Consider the following 16462-nt stretch of genomic DNA (forward strand, 5'->3'; position numbering starts at 1 on the left):
TCCTCTCAGAGCTAGGCAGGAATTGGTGCTTGTGCCCCACAGAGAGTGTTATCAGGACTGACTTCTGAAGTTTATCTCGGGACCCATAACTCCTAGCCACGCTCTTAACAATGTAGGAGATTTTACATTTGATATTGGCAGACAATGAATTTTAGTGATGATTGTTATATGGGCTGTGACTTTATAAATCCATGAAACCAAGAAAGCTAATTTTACTAAACTGTGCCTAACAACAACCCCAGTTCATCTGCTCACAGACTTGGAGATGTGCAGCTGTCCTTTGGCCATCTGGTGTGAGAGGGTCCTTCTTGTCACCACGAAAGCCAGCCTCATTTTTCTGTGCTGCTCCAAAACCAGCAAGGATACTCTCAATAAAAAGTGTTCTTAAGCAGCCTGTAAGGTTGACAGCAAGCAGGTTAACAATATTTAACAATAGTCTGGGCGATGCGTTTCTGTATATTCCTGTCGGCGGGATGTAAGCCTTGCATGAAACCCACAGTTCCCTTAGGCTTCTTGTTCTCTGTGAAGACTCGATGGTAACTGGTGTCATATGAAGAAGCAGGAGATTCAGGAGGATGGGATGCTGATGACTGGAGGCTGCTGCAGACATTTCGGGAGGGTTGTTGCTGTCATGCGGAGGGTTGTTGCCATAGCTGGCCTTCCACTTGTTTTTTTCTTAAAGGAAAACCATTTCATTACCTTACATTTCTCTCCATATTTAAATGGCCAGTCGCTACTGAGTGGTGCTTCATCTGAACAGGCCTGGAATGAAGCCACATAGGCAGTAGAACCGGCTTCTTTCTAGCAAGAAGTGAACTGCTTCAGAGCCCATGGTCCCCCTGTTGTGCGCCAGTGAGCTTGTCTAAGTTAGAGCTGCTGGCAGTAAACCTTCTCACATGTTGTCCTTTAGAGACTGAAATATCTTCAGTAGAAACTGTCAGGCAAGTTGTGAGTGGGTGGGAGTCAGGGATGGAAACCTAAGTCAGGAGACTTTCATTCTATTTGCTTAATTCATGGTGCAGTATTTCTCCCACTTTGTACAATTTGTACACTTTGTACAAAGTGGTACAACTTGAACCACTTCAGATATGTACTCTAGACAAAAATATAGTAACTTGAAATATTGCTTAAAGAAATTCTAGAGCTCTATCACCATTAAATTATTTACGTAATATTTGAGTATATGAGTTGTTTTACATACATGCATGCTAAGAATGTTTTGAGTTGTGGTTCTGTTGCAAAGGGCATTGTTTTTTGTTAGCAAGATTCCTGATACAAAACAATTTCACTCTAGGTAAACTGCCTAAAACACACATTCGTTATATAAACTACTCTTAATGAAACTTGACCGCCTAGGATTACTCTCTCCCTCCACCAGGCTGTGGATATGATGTGACTGATTTGGCAAGATGCCATTCTGTTTTTTTAAATAGTTAATAGCAAGAAGTTTAAGTCTTAGATAATTCATTCTAGTTTAGTAATTTAAGAAAACCAGTGTCATCCTATAGAAGTTTCTTGAGTTCAAAGACTTACTCACATTGTGTTAGAAAAAAGCAACAACCCAGGAAACCTAAAAAGTTCTCTTAAATGAGCAAAACAACAGTGTGTCCACTCAAAATGCCAGAAATTTTGATGCATTTTTGAAACTGCAACTGACACCTTATTTCGAAAAGCAAGATTCTTAAAAGTCGGGAGTTTCCTTCCATTCTTCTTGGGAGTACTGAAAATTATCTTACTCTTTACTGAGCCAACTGTTTTTCCCCCATTCACTCAAACCTGCCTCCTGAATTACCTACTGTGGGTTATCACTGCATGAATTTTAAAGGAAACATTACAACCTGTTTTGCCACCATACATGACCTGTGAGCAATAGAAAGTACAGGGAATAGTAGTCACAACATGGAAGTTGAAAAGCGTTAAAACTTAAAGTTGAAAGCTTTTTCCTCTAAGAGAAGTGAAATTAGGGGGAGCAGAATAACTTGTCAGAAAAGCAGAAAGTTTAGCCAGCCTACTGCACTTGTGGCTGGGACAGTTTGTGGGCTCACAAGGTTATGCTCCCTGACAGTGGCCCTGGTAGCTCAGAACTGTGCCCAACTGTGCCACTTTGGTACCTACAACCCTTTTCTAATTAAAATTTTGCTCTAGTTCCCCTTTAAAAATACTGTGGCAACCTCCAGAGCAGCCAAACTGGGCAGTTCTGGGTAAGTGTGTTCATTACAAAGTTGCTTTGTTTGAGTGGTTTAGCCCCAAGCCCTATTTTTCCCCCACAGGTTTTTTTAGTGTGTGCATTTTGCAGAGTGCATGGCTTCTCAGGAAGGAGTATACTGTGTTTTAGCAGAGGCACCATTTTTTTATATTTGCTGTCTTTTCCTGAAGCATTCAACTTGGTCTAGATTGTTGAATCTTGCCAATGAAAGAAAAATCACTCAAATAAGGATAATTTCGATAAAGCTAAAATAAAACTGCTTTCAGGTAAGATACAGTGACAATGAAGTTACTTAGAATAAACTTGTACCTAGTACTAGAGAAACTCCTGATTCCCCTGTGGCCACAGGACTGATCAGTGTTCATTGTGAAAAGGTGACCTTCCTTCTCAGCTTAAGTGAAACTGGTATGGTGGCTTTTAAAATAATAAATCTAGATTTCTCTAGGCAAGTATTTCCTTTGACTTCACTTGTCATGTCACATAAAAGAAATCACTGAAAATTCTTTGTTACGTTTATAAAATGGCTCTTCCCTCCCTGATGTTTGTGTGCTCAACATGCTTTGTGGTGGGAACACAAGATAAAGCATGTGTTAGAGTTGGGGGGTTGCTTTGTAAACATTTTTCTACACTGGCTTTAAAACTTAAATCTTTGCATCCAATCTGATATTTAACAGTTTGTAAATCAAATGGAGAGGAAAATAAAAATAGCCTTTCTAATAAATCTGAAACTACAAATGTGAAAGTAGAGAATATATACTTTCTAAAAAAGGTGTAAGTAAATAAATTCACAGTATTGGGGGGAATCATAGTTTTTAAAATCTCAATTTTGATATAAAAGTTTTCTTTTAGAATTCTAAGAATGATAAGTAGTGTTCCTGTATACTGTGTTCCAAATTAATCTCAGCACAGATGAAAACTCTGAAGGATATTCCTTGAAAGAAAATTCCTAGGACATTTTACCTTGTATGTATTTAACAGATTTCTCAAGAATTTTATGTACACATATAAACATAAGTCTATCAGTAAGGAAATAGGTTTAGAAGAATATAAATAGGTCACAGGGGTTGGGAAGAACATGATTCTACCTAAAAGGGGAACTACACTAAATCAGATACCAGCTATCACTGAACGTCATCAAAGTATATCTCAATTGCAAATTTTGGAGGGTAAATTTTCCATGCTTTTGGTTTATGGAGATTATCCACTTCATTTCTTGAAAGATAAAGCCTAGAACAGAAAAAAATAATTACATTTTATTTTAGGACTAACAGAAAAGCTACATAGTGGGGCACCTTTGTTAAGAGTTTAAAAAAGATTTGCTGGGTCTCCCCTGGTGGCATAGTGGTTGAGCACTGGGCTGCGAAGCTGCCCACAGCCTCTGCAGCGCCAGTTCGATTCCCAGCCACCGGCAAGGGTCCCACATGGTGCACAGACCTTTCCTGCTGCGCCCCTTCCTCACCTGAGCAGTGTATTTCGTCAGTCTGCCTGTTCTGTTCCCTACTCTGGCTCTGATGAATTCTCTCACCCTCCCGTGCTTCTGACTGTACCCAGTGCTTGTATAAATAAATAAATAAATCTTAAAAAAAAAAAAAAAATTGCTGGCCACAGTAGTGCCAGCCCTTTACTGAGTATTAGCTTTCCAAGCTCTTTCCCACCACATCTCATGGATCACATAGTACCGTGAGCTTCAGTAACAAACACAGCAGTAACAGCACGTCATTGATTCTTTTAACATTTCCTTTTAGGGAATTAATGGTATGTGGGTTTAATAAAATACATTTCTATATGTGACAGAAATCAGTGACTAGATGTATATTAAAATTAATAAAATAGTTTTTAAAATGATGTTTATCATTTACAGTTAATTAACATCTTATGACTAATAAAAAGGTTTTACCAAGTAGTATAGAAATTTAAATGTTAAATCTCTAGAAATGAAAAAGTGAGAAAAAGGATCTAACTTGTTGCCTCTCCAATATGAACATGGTGTTTAAAAGAAAAAGACTGTCCTTCAGCAAAACTACTTTTGAGAAAAAGCACCAAACAAAGCTATACCCAGATGTCTATTTCAGGAATTTGTGTTCAGAGCAAACAAAATTGGTAGAAATTTTCCATAAAATCCAAAGTTCATTCTATCAAAATCCACTAAATGTGTATGCATGGTAACTGTGTAGGTCAGATGTTCAATTTACTGTTGCCTTGCTGAACTTAAGATGTGATTAGATGAAGTTCAGATTTAAAGAAAAGAGTAAGACGTAAATAAGAACCATCACTTCATGCCACATACAATTACATCCACTTCTTCAAACTTCACATGAGTTTTAGAATATTTTCCTTTTGTATGGGGTAGTATGGTGATACCAACACGTTCATGTTTTCAGTGCTGCAGAACAAACAGTCCTAAAAGTGGAGTTTTCAGATGTGGTAGAAGGAACTTGGGAATAATCATCTTCAAATGAATACTTAAAAAAAAGTTTCCCAATTTGGTTATTAAAAATCACATTAATGTGAGACTATCAAATTAATGCTTTTTAGCTATCTTCATTGATACTTAATGTGTCATAACTTCTGCCCTAGATATAAATATGTCAGTTTTTAAAGTAGTTCAGCCTCCCTAGATGATGCCTTACCTTGGCATTGAATTTGGTGCTGGTTGTTCATCAGTAAATCAATACAGATACTAAGTAGATTCATATCAAATGCCTATGAAAGGACTTGCTACACACAATATCTGATTAAATACATTTTGACTTATAATGCAATACTGTGCCATGGATGTTGAAGATGATGTAACAGTGGGTCTCAAGAATAGCCATATGAGTGGTAACTCAAGAATTTTTTAGTTTCCATAAATTGAGTTTATATAATCAGCAAAAGACTTGGTATCATGTCTTATACAAACAATGAAGATTAAGTTGTTTCTACTAGATTACATGATAGCCATACCTGTTATCTTCTATAAAAGATGTATGGAACCAGAAGAAAAATGGGCAGTTGTCATAGTATTTAGGAAGATTCTAAAATGACATGTTTAAGAAATGATTATTATTCATAGTAAAACTGACACCAAGAACTAATCATTACAAAGAGATTAAAATTCCTTTATTCAAACAATTACAGATATTAAATATGTATTGAGTCTATACTATTACTCAAGACACAAAGGAGGAAGCCTTAAAAGATTGCTGTGCCTTTCTCTTGCTGTTTCTACGAAAAAATTTTCAAGGAAATGTTTTCCTATGATAAATATTTATAATTTTAGACACTGATCCTTTAATGTGTCTTAGATAGTGCTGAACAGAATCTGCCAAGGACTTTTGCCTATTTAGGCCAAAATGTATCCCATTTCTAAAAGGAGCAACTACATTGGATAACTAACAATCTACTGATGATAGAAATACCTAAAAATTTTCAAAATGCTTTCATCCCATGGCCCTTGAAAGTCCATAGACCAGATATTATCCATATTTCCTGGGCCAGTACCCCTTACACCAGTGCCTCTGCTTGGAGATCACTGATTGAGAATTCAGACTAGTTCCATTATTTAAGGGGCAACCATCCAATAAGGGTACTATGCAGCCACTTCAACACATTTACCATTTTAATACTTAATAGATTTTCCCCCAAGAGGAAGCAAGCAGGGGATGAAGGAGGATATAAATTTTAATTTGGTGCCATATGATCAAGCAATCCCACTCCTTGGTATCTATAATATAAAGTAATACAAAAACACTAATTCAAAGGGAGATGTGTACTCCTATGATAATTGCCACACTATTTACAATAGCCAAGCTAGGGAAACAACCTAAGTAACCAGTGAAAAATAAGTGAATTAAGGAGATTTGCTGTATATGTATATAAAATGGAATAAACTATAAAAAAATTTAAGGGCCTCCCTTAAATTTAAGGGGTAAAGGGCGCAAGGGGTAAAGATGCAACCTATGAAGCAATCCGCAGTCACTGCAGCATGAGTTTGATCCCCAGCTAGGGAGCTACCCACATGGCACAGCAGACCTCTCCTAACTCACCAGCTGCTCCCCTCAGCAGTGTATTTCAGTCAATCTGCCTGTTCTTCTCCCCACTCTGCCTCTGGTGAATCCTCTCACTGCTCCCCCAGAACTCTGGCCTGTACCCCAGTTCTTGTATGCGTAAATAAATAAATCTTTAAAAAAATTTAAAAAGATGAATTCTTGTTATTTGTGACAACATGGATAAAACTGGGTGGGGAGGGGGATCATGCTCAGTAAAATAAGTCAGAAGGAGGACAAATACTGGATGATTTGGACCAGACAAAACTAAACCAAAACAAACCCTAGAAATCTGACTATAGAGTTGCGGCTACCAGATGGGGAGGGTAAGGTGTGGAGAAAAGGGGAGAAAGGCCCAATCAACTATAGTAGAAGACTATGGGTGACTTGGTGGTGGAAGTTGTGTGGTAACATACATCTGAGGAGGTGTGCACCTATATCTAGGAATGATGCAGTGTTAGAAACCAATGTTACCTCAAACAAACAAAAAATTCTGAAGAAAATTTACATTTGGTCAACAAAGGTGTTGGCACTTCTGGCTGATGATTAAGAGGAAAATTGAAAGTATTGATAGTGGAAAATTTGTTGTACGTAGAATAATGTTCAGTCATACATTTCTTGACTGGTCAATATAGATTATATACTCATTGTATTCGGAGTAAAGACAAAGACAGAAATTCTAATTTTTCATAAAGTATACTGACTAAAGTACTATTTTAATGCATTACATATCAGTTCAAAGGAAAGTGAAATCTCCTTCACTTTAAAATCTTTTGTAAATAATGGGAAACAATGTGTTTAGAGATATAAAACAAAAATGTGATCACTGCTATGTAGCAAAGCATACCTTTGTTTTTTAGCATCTTGGCATTCATGTGTTTTATTTGAATATACATGCAGATTATAGAGAATATAGAAAAAATAAATGAGCAAAAAAAACTTAATCACATGTTCTTTTAAAAAATTTGTTACATATACATGACTTGTTTTTCTCCCCCTCGTTGGTTAAGGGTTGATATCTGCTATCATTTTTCTTGTTGGGAACTGTAGCAAAGAAAATTCCAAACCAGAATCACTCAAAAGACCAGATAAGAATAGGTTGTTTCTTGATTACTCACAGAACAGAGAAACTGCACCTTCACATCATCATACAGAGGTGGACAGCTGAGTAGTTTAATGATTACTCTGTCTTTTTTAATGTCATGAAATATCTGTGAATGAACAAATGTAATTCAACACTATAAATCTAGTTAATGAAATAAGTATAATAATGAAATTCATTTTTACTTAGTGAGGTTTCCTATATTTTTCAATGACTCTTGCTGTGATAGCTCAATCATTGCATGTATACATTAATGTTAATCATTATTTTCATAAAGTTGCAATACTGTTTTTTTTTAATTTTTAAAAGGCCAACATATTTAAGGATGAGGCAGTGTTAAAAAAACAGTACTCATTTTTCTTTTAGAATTTAAGTAACCATTACTGTTGACTCTGTCACCTGATTTTCTGTTGAATAGGTTAAGAAGTTCAATTTTAAAGCTAGAATTCACATTCAAAAGGTAATGCAAGGTAATGCAAAGCTGATCATGTGTTATCAAATATGTGTGTTTGCTGATGAGATCATAGGCCTTGTTCAAAGCAGACTGTTGAATGGAGTGACCAAAGAGAGACTGAGTTTCTAGAATAAATGACTTTGAAGCTCTACTATTTCTTTGTTTCTTTATGATTGACACCCACTATGAGAAAGGTCTATGGTAGGCTCTGTGAAAAATATGAAAGAAGGCCAAGACTCAGTTGATGCTACAGGGAGCTATACACATAAGGAACAACAGCAGAATGACATATAATTATCTGTCAAGCTGTATGATGAAGACTCAGTTTTGGTCACTTAGAGGAAGTTGCAAAATGAGAGTGCTTCACGGAGTAGAAAGAAGTTGAGTTGGGCAAGAAAGGATTTGTATAAATGAGAAGGAACATTGAAAAATGAATCTAGTTGAGACAAAGGGCCAGTGGTGAGGGTGAGGGAGGAAAAACTAGCAAAAACAAGCAGAAATCAGAGTGTTGTATTCCAAGGGTCAGGGTAACCTGTCTACTGGAATGGTGTCACAGGTCTAGTGACTGATGGAAATAAGCTGAGGTATGATAGTGCTAGATCTTGAGAGCTCAAGGCCAGGGAAATAAGAATGAAGTTGTTGAAGAATAAGGTGAGGCATTGCCTATGTGACAAAGCAGCCTGATAATTATCACATATCACATTTGTTTATGATTTATAGCTCACAAAGCAACTTCATATATTCATCAAATTTAATCCTTACAATACTTGAAGATGCAATCTTTATTTTATAAATAGGAATATTGAGCCAAACACACGACAGGTTTTGACCATGAGCACATAGTGTTTCTTCTCTACATTCAGCTTTTCACAATGAAAGTAGTATTTGAGGATACATATTATAGGACTCTATATACTACATTGTATAAGGAGGAAAAAAGGAAGGAAACTATTGTAGAAATCTCAGTATGAGTAAATGAAGTCCTGGACTATGGCAATAGGAACAGAACAGAAGATAGAAAGAGAAAGAGTGAAAAGAGATTTCAAATATATAATCAATAGGAATTGGTATCTAACTGTATTTAGAGGCCCAAAGCAGAGAGAATCAAAGGTAACACCAAATTTAAAACCTGGCCCATACAAAAAAAGATCAGAAACAATGAGGATTGATGAGGGTGTGGAGAAAAGGGAATACTCATATACTGTTGGGGGGAATGTAGACTAGTCCAGCTATTCTGGAAAACAGTACGGCGGTTTCTCAAAATATTAAAAGTAGATCTCCATACAATCCAATAATTCCACTCCTAGGTAACTACTCAAGAATATAAAAACACTAACTCAAAGAGCAGATGGCACACTTATGTTCATTGCAGCACTACTTACAATAGCCAAGCTATAGAAACCATCTAAGTGGTTTAAGATGAGTGGATTAAGATGTGATCTATACACCTAATGGAATAGTACTCAGGTATCAAAAAGGATGAACTCAGATAGAACTAAGGGGGTTGTGCTAAGTGGAATAAATCAGAAGGAAAAATACAAATATTGGATGATTTTGCTCATATATGGATATAAAGAAAACAAAGGAACAGGCAAAACTAAACCCAAACAACCTAGCAATCTGACTGTTACCAGAATCAAGGCTACCGGAGGGAAAGATGAGGTGTGAGGAATAAAGGGAAGAGGGACAATGGACTATGGTGGAGGACTATAAGTGCTTTGGTGGTGAGTGCAGTGTGGTAACATATATCTGAAAAGATGTGAAAAGGTCTGAATTATATACAGTATTGTAAGCCAATGTTATTGCAATAAAAAATAATATGATTTAAAAAAATGTTAAAGCCTGATGGAAGAAGGCTGGTGCCATTTGTAGAAACAGAAAAAAACTCGTGATAAATTTGAATAGGCAAATGTATTTGTGTGTTGTATGAAAGAAGGTTAGCACTGTCCTTGACAAAAGTATTTGAATTGTTGGGGCAGAGACGATATTGCAGCTCCTGCACGTACCATACAGTGAGTGCTAATAAATATGTGCAAAGTGAATGGAAGTTTAAAGCAGGGGGATGAATGAATGCAACCAAGAATAGAGTTGTGTGGAGATAAGAACAGAAAACCAAGTATCAGGCCTGAGTGAGTGCCCTCATTTGGGACTGGGGGAGGGAAAAGGAGGGGGGAAAAAAAAGAAGGGAAAGAAATAGGTTTGGAGAGGTAATAGGGGAACTAGAGACAAAAGCCTGACAGATAATTTCAAAAGTTACATTACTTTGACCCATAAAGGAAGCATTGGTATTATTTCAGAAAAAGGTCTATGGTCTTAGGGATTTCTTCAACTTTTAAGAAAACATTGTTCAACTCAATGAAACAAAGAAACAAATAAATCCAAATTTAAAAAATGGACAGAAGAACTGAAAAGACATGTTCCAAAGAAGACACACAGATGGCGGATACCCTGGTGGCGTGGGGGGTTGAGACGCAGTCTATAGGGCTGTTCACAGCCTCTTCAGCATGAGTTTGATCCTCCAGCTGGCCAGGGAGCTACCCACATGGTGCAGCAGACCTCTCCTAGCTTGCCTGCTGCTCCCCTCAGCAGTGTTCTTAGGTTGATCTGCCTGTTCTGTTCCCCACTCTGTCTCTGGTGAGTCCTCTCATCCCCCACACCTCTGGCCTGTGCCCCAGCTCTTGCATGCATAAATAAATTTTAAAAATCTTTGGGGAAAAAAAAGAAGACATACAGATGGTCAACAATTGTATGAAAAAAAAAAACTCAACATCACTAATCATTTGGAAATTAAAACCAAACCACAATGAAATATCACCTCACACCTGTTAGAATGGCTGTTATCAAAAAGACCAGAAACAACATCTGTATTGAGAAGGGAATTCTTGCATTCTGATGGTGGGAATTTAAGTTGGTGTAGCCACTATGAAAAATAGTTGTGAAGCTTCCTCAAAAAAAAAATTTAAAAATTGAACAACTATTTCTGAGTAGATATCCAAAGAAAACAAAACACCTTGAAAAAATATATGTACCCCATGTTCACAGTGCAGGCCCACAGAACATCTGAGTTAAAATCACTTAGATCATTGCTAAATCTAGAGGCTTCTGGGCCCCATTCTAGACTTCCTAAATCATTCTTGTGAAGTACAACCTAGAAATCTGCAGCATTGCAAGTTGCTAGGTCATTTTCATACACACTAAAATTTCAGAATCAGTACCATATAATAAAATGACCAAAAGACTATGGCTAAAAATGACCAGTTACATGAATTTAAAACTCCAACAGATTCCTGGGAAGATGCTCGGCATTTCTGGAAAAGTGAAAGTCAAAGCAACACTCTGAACTGAAAATATATTCTGGAAAACTCTCTGAAGAAACTATTCTGAACAATGAGTTTAACTCAGCTCTAACTTGCCGCCGAACCCAAGGACAACATATTGGATGATGACTGGAAAGCAACACAGCCTCTCATTGTGGTCAATGATGGTTTAGGGAGGTCAAAAACCAGAAAACAAATAGCAGAAATTCCAGTTCACAAGCTTTCTCTTACCCTACAGTTTTTGAAAGCAGAACAGTGAAAGACAATCTTTTGCTGCATTATCACTTGTACTTTTAGATCACTTCCATTGCCTTTTCCAATACCTGAATGAAATGAAAGAGGCTGGTTAGCACAAATATCAAAATATCTCACCAATTAACATTATGGAATAAAAAAAGAAAAAAGCCCAGCTACCAATGTATCAATATGGAATCACATGGGCTTTGCATTGGTTTTGTCTTTGAAAGACAAGGCTTCAAGCCCAATTCTGTCTCCAAAACAGAATTTACAAGGCTGAAGAAAAAAGACAAAGTTCAGTTTCTAAGACTTAGAATCTCACTTCGCCTTTACAGAGGAAGGTGACTTGCAACCTTTCTTACTAATGTGTTACTTTCTTTAGACTTTTAAAGGAATGTCTAAATCCCTCTTGCCCTAGTTTAAGTCCAATTCCTAGGAAATTATTGGATAGGGTTATATCCAAATGTTCCTATGGTGTTCAATGTATATTTACAGACAAATGATTCCATGCTCCTTTTTCAGAGTAAAATGACCCACTTACTTTAGTGTTTCCTCCAAGGGCTGATTTCTCAAGCCTCCAGTTGATTTTTATCGCTTTCCTTTCAGCCTTGCACATTTCACTTAAGTATGCATAGAATTCAAAGTATAGAACTAAAGCAAATATGCTTTTAAAAATGTCCTATATTAATCATTCTTGATTTTTCACCTTATATAATTTCGCTTTGTTTTCACTGACACCATGTTACTGATCAGGAATCATTATTTCTTTGTCTTAGTTGCCTCTGTTTCATTCCAGTTGTAGAACTTTCTACTGATGCCTACCAGTAATGAGTGAAATGTAGAACTAAACTAAGTCAAATACTTATCATGACAAACTTAATCTGTACACATTTACATATACATAAACATTCTTTTACTGTTGAGTCACTGGATAAAATGTTAAAAAATATATGCCAGATCTTATTTTATTTTATTTTTTTTAATAGAGGCATGTTTTATTTATTTATTTGTTTGTTTGTTTTGTTTATACATGCACTGGGTACAGTCAGAAGCACGGGAGGGTGAGAGAATTCACCAGAGCCAGAGCGGGGAGCAGAGCAGGCAGAAGGACCAAAGTACACTGCTGAGGGGAGCAGCGGGCAGCAGGAGAGGTCTGCACGCCATGCGGGACCCTCCTCTGGTGGCCGGGGAGCAGCCGGGGATCGAACCGGCGCTGCAGAGGCTGCGGGCAGCTTTGCAACCCAGCGCTCAACCGCTGCGCCACCGGGGAGGCCTGCCAGATCTTATTTTGTGTGACTCCTCAGAAGTCTAGAAACACTAGGCTGACTGGGGTCCCATATTCAGCACACCTTGTGGTCTACAATCTGGCTCTTGTTTTAGGGACTCGGGAGCATTGCTCCCCTGCTGTACTGGGAGTGAGGCCCCCACCCCTCCAAGCTGAGATGTCCCTTGTTTCACACCTGCTCTGAGGGTGAGATATACAGGGAATTAAGTGGTAGAGAGAAATAGACACATGGGACTTGAAGCCAGTTCAACCCCTCAGAGGCTTTCTTTTCTTTAATTCCCAGAGATAATCTGACCAATTTCCCTGTCTCCCTGGGCAGTGGAGGAACCCAGTCTCTCTCGTTACATTCTTGAAGGACAGCCAGCTCTTTTGATGTTTATAAGGATTTTTGCTCCTGGTAATAATTGGTAGCAGCAGTCTTTTTTTCTGTATTCTTACATGGGGGGACTGACAGACACCCCCACAAATTCCAGCTTTCTTCCATGTTATCAATTTAGGTAGAAAAAGCCTCAGTGTCATCCTCTGGGAGACTTGCTTTGACCCCCAGGGAAGTTAGATGGAGTCCGGCCTCTCTGTGTCCCAATACTGTGATCAGCTCTTTACCTATACTCTCTTCTCTGCTTGCCACCCAAGGACTCTGTAAAGGTGGGCAAGGCCCAAAGCAGGTCTTTGGTCGTTCTTTGTTAAAAAAAAAATTGAGACAACAAAATTCATTTGCAGTTTTGGAGTGAACACATCTTAATGGAATTCCTGGGCTGAGCAGACTATAGGTGGAGGGTGAAAAGGGAGAGAATAAGGAAGATGAGGGAAAAAGAATCTCTAAAAGGAGGTGAGAAAATGATGTAGAGATGCTTCTGCTAAGATGAACCCTGAACAAGAGGTGTGTGTGAGAAAGAAACAGTCTCTATCAGAAGTTTTACTTTGAAAAGTCCACCTTGGGGGTAGACCAGAGCAGTAATAAGGATAGGAGAAAAAGGGAGGGGATGGAACCCCCAAATTAGTGTGGGAAAGGAAAGAGGACATTTAGGAATTGGTAATATGGCCACAGCACTGCTGGACTAATGGGCAACTCAGGGGGGTAGGGGCTTGTCTGTGAGGATACACAAAAAGGCAGCTATCTTCTGGGATTGTCTGTATATATAGATATGAGCAAAACCCCCTAAACAAACAGTAAGGACATTGGTCCTTCTGCCCAATTTTCCAATTACATAGAGCACTTACCACGCATTGCATAAAGACAGAATTTTTTTATCTTGAGTATTTTTCTTGGAGGGAGTGTCATCTTATAGATATTTTTCACATCTGCAAAATATCCAACATATCTATTCTGCAAAACAACAGAAGCCTCAATTGAAATGGAAATGAAAAGTCTATTGTCAGCATTCCTTATTTTTTTTCTTTTTTTTTTTTTATAAGAACCGGGGTACAGGCCAGATGTGCGGGAGGGTGAGAGGATTCACCAGAGACAGACTGACGAAATACACTGCTGAGGGGAGCAGCAGGTGAGACAGGAGAGGTCTGCTTCGCCATGTGGGATTCTCACCAGCCAGCTGGAATCAAAACTGCACTGCAGAGGCTGCGAACAAAATCACAGTGCGGCACTCAACCGCTTGCACCACCAGGGAGGCCCTCCTAATTTTTTTTTAAACACAGAACTTGTTGAGGAAAGTAACTGATTAAGGAAACACTGGGTACCATGATGTAGCTGGGCATGTTTATGTGTGTTGCCTCATGACTGAACATCTACCTTAGAAAATATCTACTGAACTGAAAGGGGTGAGGAAGTACCAAAGGAGCCGGGTGTTGCCGAGAAACTGCAGTGTGTGAAAGGGCAACTGGCCAGAAGGAACGAAACCACTAGGACATCACAGCAAGATGCAACTAACTGCAACTCTGAGAAAGGTGGATCTGAGAGGAGAAACTTAGCTGGGACTGAGTAAAAGGGAGGTTTGTGGTTTGGTGGACAGCAGCCATCTAGACCCGAGAAAACAGTACAGGTGAAAACTCAAAAGGAAGACCTCATAGACCAGTAGTAGGTGGCATGTTCTCTTGTTCACACCAATTAGAACGTCTTCGTTTTGTTTTTGCAAGGAAGCCCTGGAATTCTCTTAACCTATTTCTTCTCTTATAGCAAGCTATTCACAAGGGCTCTCCTTGACTCTTTCTCTAAGAAGTGGAAGGGAAAATTCTGATAATGAGTCCACCAATTTAAAGTTCTCAGACTTTTCCCCACTCAATGGGAAAGGTTAATAAAATTAACTGCCAGGGCCTCCTTGGTGATGCAGGGGTTAAAGTCAGCACTATCAAGATAACGCCAGCCACTGCACATGAGTTTGATGCCCAGCCCGGGAGCTGACCTATATGGTAGACCTCTCCTGTCTGTCTGTGGCTCCCCTCAGCAGTGTATTTCAGTAGATCTGCCTGTTCTGCTCCCTGCTCTGTCTCTGGTGAGTCTTCTCATCCCCCACATCTCTAGCCTATACCCCAGTTCTTATATGTATAAATAAATAAATCTTAAAAAAAATAAAATTATAATTAGTTATTTTCCTGGTCCCTTATTTAGGTTTTCTGAATTCCTGCTATGAATGAGACCATCCGGTATTTTTCTTTTTCTTTCTGTTTTATTTTGCTGAGCATGATCCCTTCCAGCTCCATTCATGTTAAAGTAAAAATCAAAATCAACAAGCAACTATAAAACAGAGACACACTACAGGGGGGGAGGAGGGAGTAGGATCAAAATAAGGGGGTGGAAATTGTATAGGGACTATAATCAAGATGAAAATGCATACAATGTGCAAAAATGAAAAATGTTGTAAAAATGTATAAAATAAAAAAAATTAAAATAACTGTTATGCTTTCCATTGGAAAGGGCCTTTCAAGAGAAAGATTTATATAATTTCTAAACCCAGGGGTGGATGAAATGTCTGTAGAATAGCCCACATGCAGGGTCAAATGTGTTATCTTAGAATTACTACCACACACAGAGGGAACTGCCCTGGGGGTTTGCCAACATAGCTTTCAAACCTGTGACTGAGTCCCTATTTGCCATCCTAGAGACCCTGAGGACATTCAATTGTAGCCCTTGGTGCTCAGGTTCTGGACTAAAGTTAGAAAAAACTACAAAGCTGCAGAAGAAATGGGAAAGAGAAGGAGTTAAGTACAACATCCTCTTGGCTGCTGCCATCAGATTCTCCACCTTCCAGTAAGGACTGTAACCCACCATGGCCTACAAGCCTAGCGTCCATTCTTCCTTCTCTAAAACAATGGGGCTTGAGCTAACATAACTAAGGACTCACTGCAATCTAAGGAGATGCTTATGTGAAGAACTTTGGGATGCAAAGGTGGTGGGATGCGAAAGGGGTAGAGAAGTTACCACTTCAAAGAGCTAGAGAATAATGTAGTTACTTAGTCCCTAAAAGAAATACAAAGGATTACAAGAACTGAAAACCCAAGAGATTATATCAGGGTAGGAAGGCAAAGGGATTCCAGGAAAAAGGGTTCAACTTGAGCAATGGCATGTGGGTATAAAGTGTTGACAGGCTAGGAAGTAGCATACAGTACAAATGTGTGAGAGGGTAAGCCATCTAAATGCACATAATGGCAGAAATCAAAGAAAACAATCAAATCATAGAAGATACCAAGTGGCAAGTTAATATATTTATATTTGTTGTCATTGAAGTGGGGAACTATTAAATATTTTGAGCATGGAAATGGCATGACTAGAGCGAGGCCTCAGTAAATTCTAATTCATGTATTACTTTTAGCCTATGGCCTGTAGCTCATTTCAGTTCATAACAGGAGTGGTAGAAAAATATTGGTGGATAAGGCTGATT

General features: G+C 38.4%; 1 protein-coding gene across 13 annotated transcripts in view; it reads right to left on the reverse strand.

Annotated features, from left to right (window-relative positions):
- Nucleotides 1-623: 623 nt before the first annotated feature.
- Nucleotides 624-16462, reverse strand: part of LOC119258865 (phosphatidylinositol 3,4,5-trisphosphate 3-phosphatase TPTE2-like) — a 90231-nt gene continuing 74392 nt past the window's right edge. For 11 of the 13 annotated variants that reach the window (XM_054701831.1, XM_054701830.1, XM_037527234.1 and 8 more), the window contains 5 exons: nucleotides 13851-13956; nucleotides 11339-11430; nucleotides 7353-7445; nucleotides 5153-5223; nucleotides 3146-3433 (listed from right to left, as the gene is read on the reverse strand). In XM_054701831.1, the coding sequence (XP_054557806.1) occupies nucleotides 3328-3433; nucleotides 5153-5223; nucleotides 7353-7445; nucleotides 11339-11430; nucleotides 13851-13956 (468 nt within the window). In that variant the 3' untranslated portion in view covers nucleotides 3146-3327. Of the gene's footprint in view, nucleotides 676-3145; nucleotides 3434-5152; nucleotides 5224-7352; nucleotides 7446-11338; nucleotides 11431-13850; nucleotides 13957-16462 lie in introns of those variants that run through there. The other 2 variants (XM_054701829.1, XM_037527239.2) reach the window with 2 other exon arrangements.

This window comes from Talpa occidentalis, unplaced genomic scaffold (genome assembly GCF_014898055.3).
Source record: "Talpa occidentalis isolate TD23 unplaced genomic scaffold, MPIMG_talOcc4v2.1 talOcc4.5, whole genome shotgun sequence".
Lineage (NCBI taxonomy): Eukaryota > Metazoa > Chordata > Mammalia > Eulipotyphla > Talpidae > Talpa > Talpa occidentalis.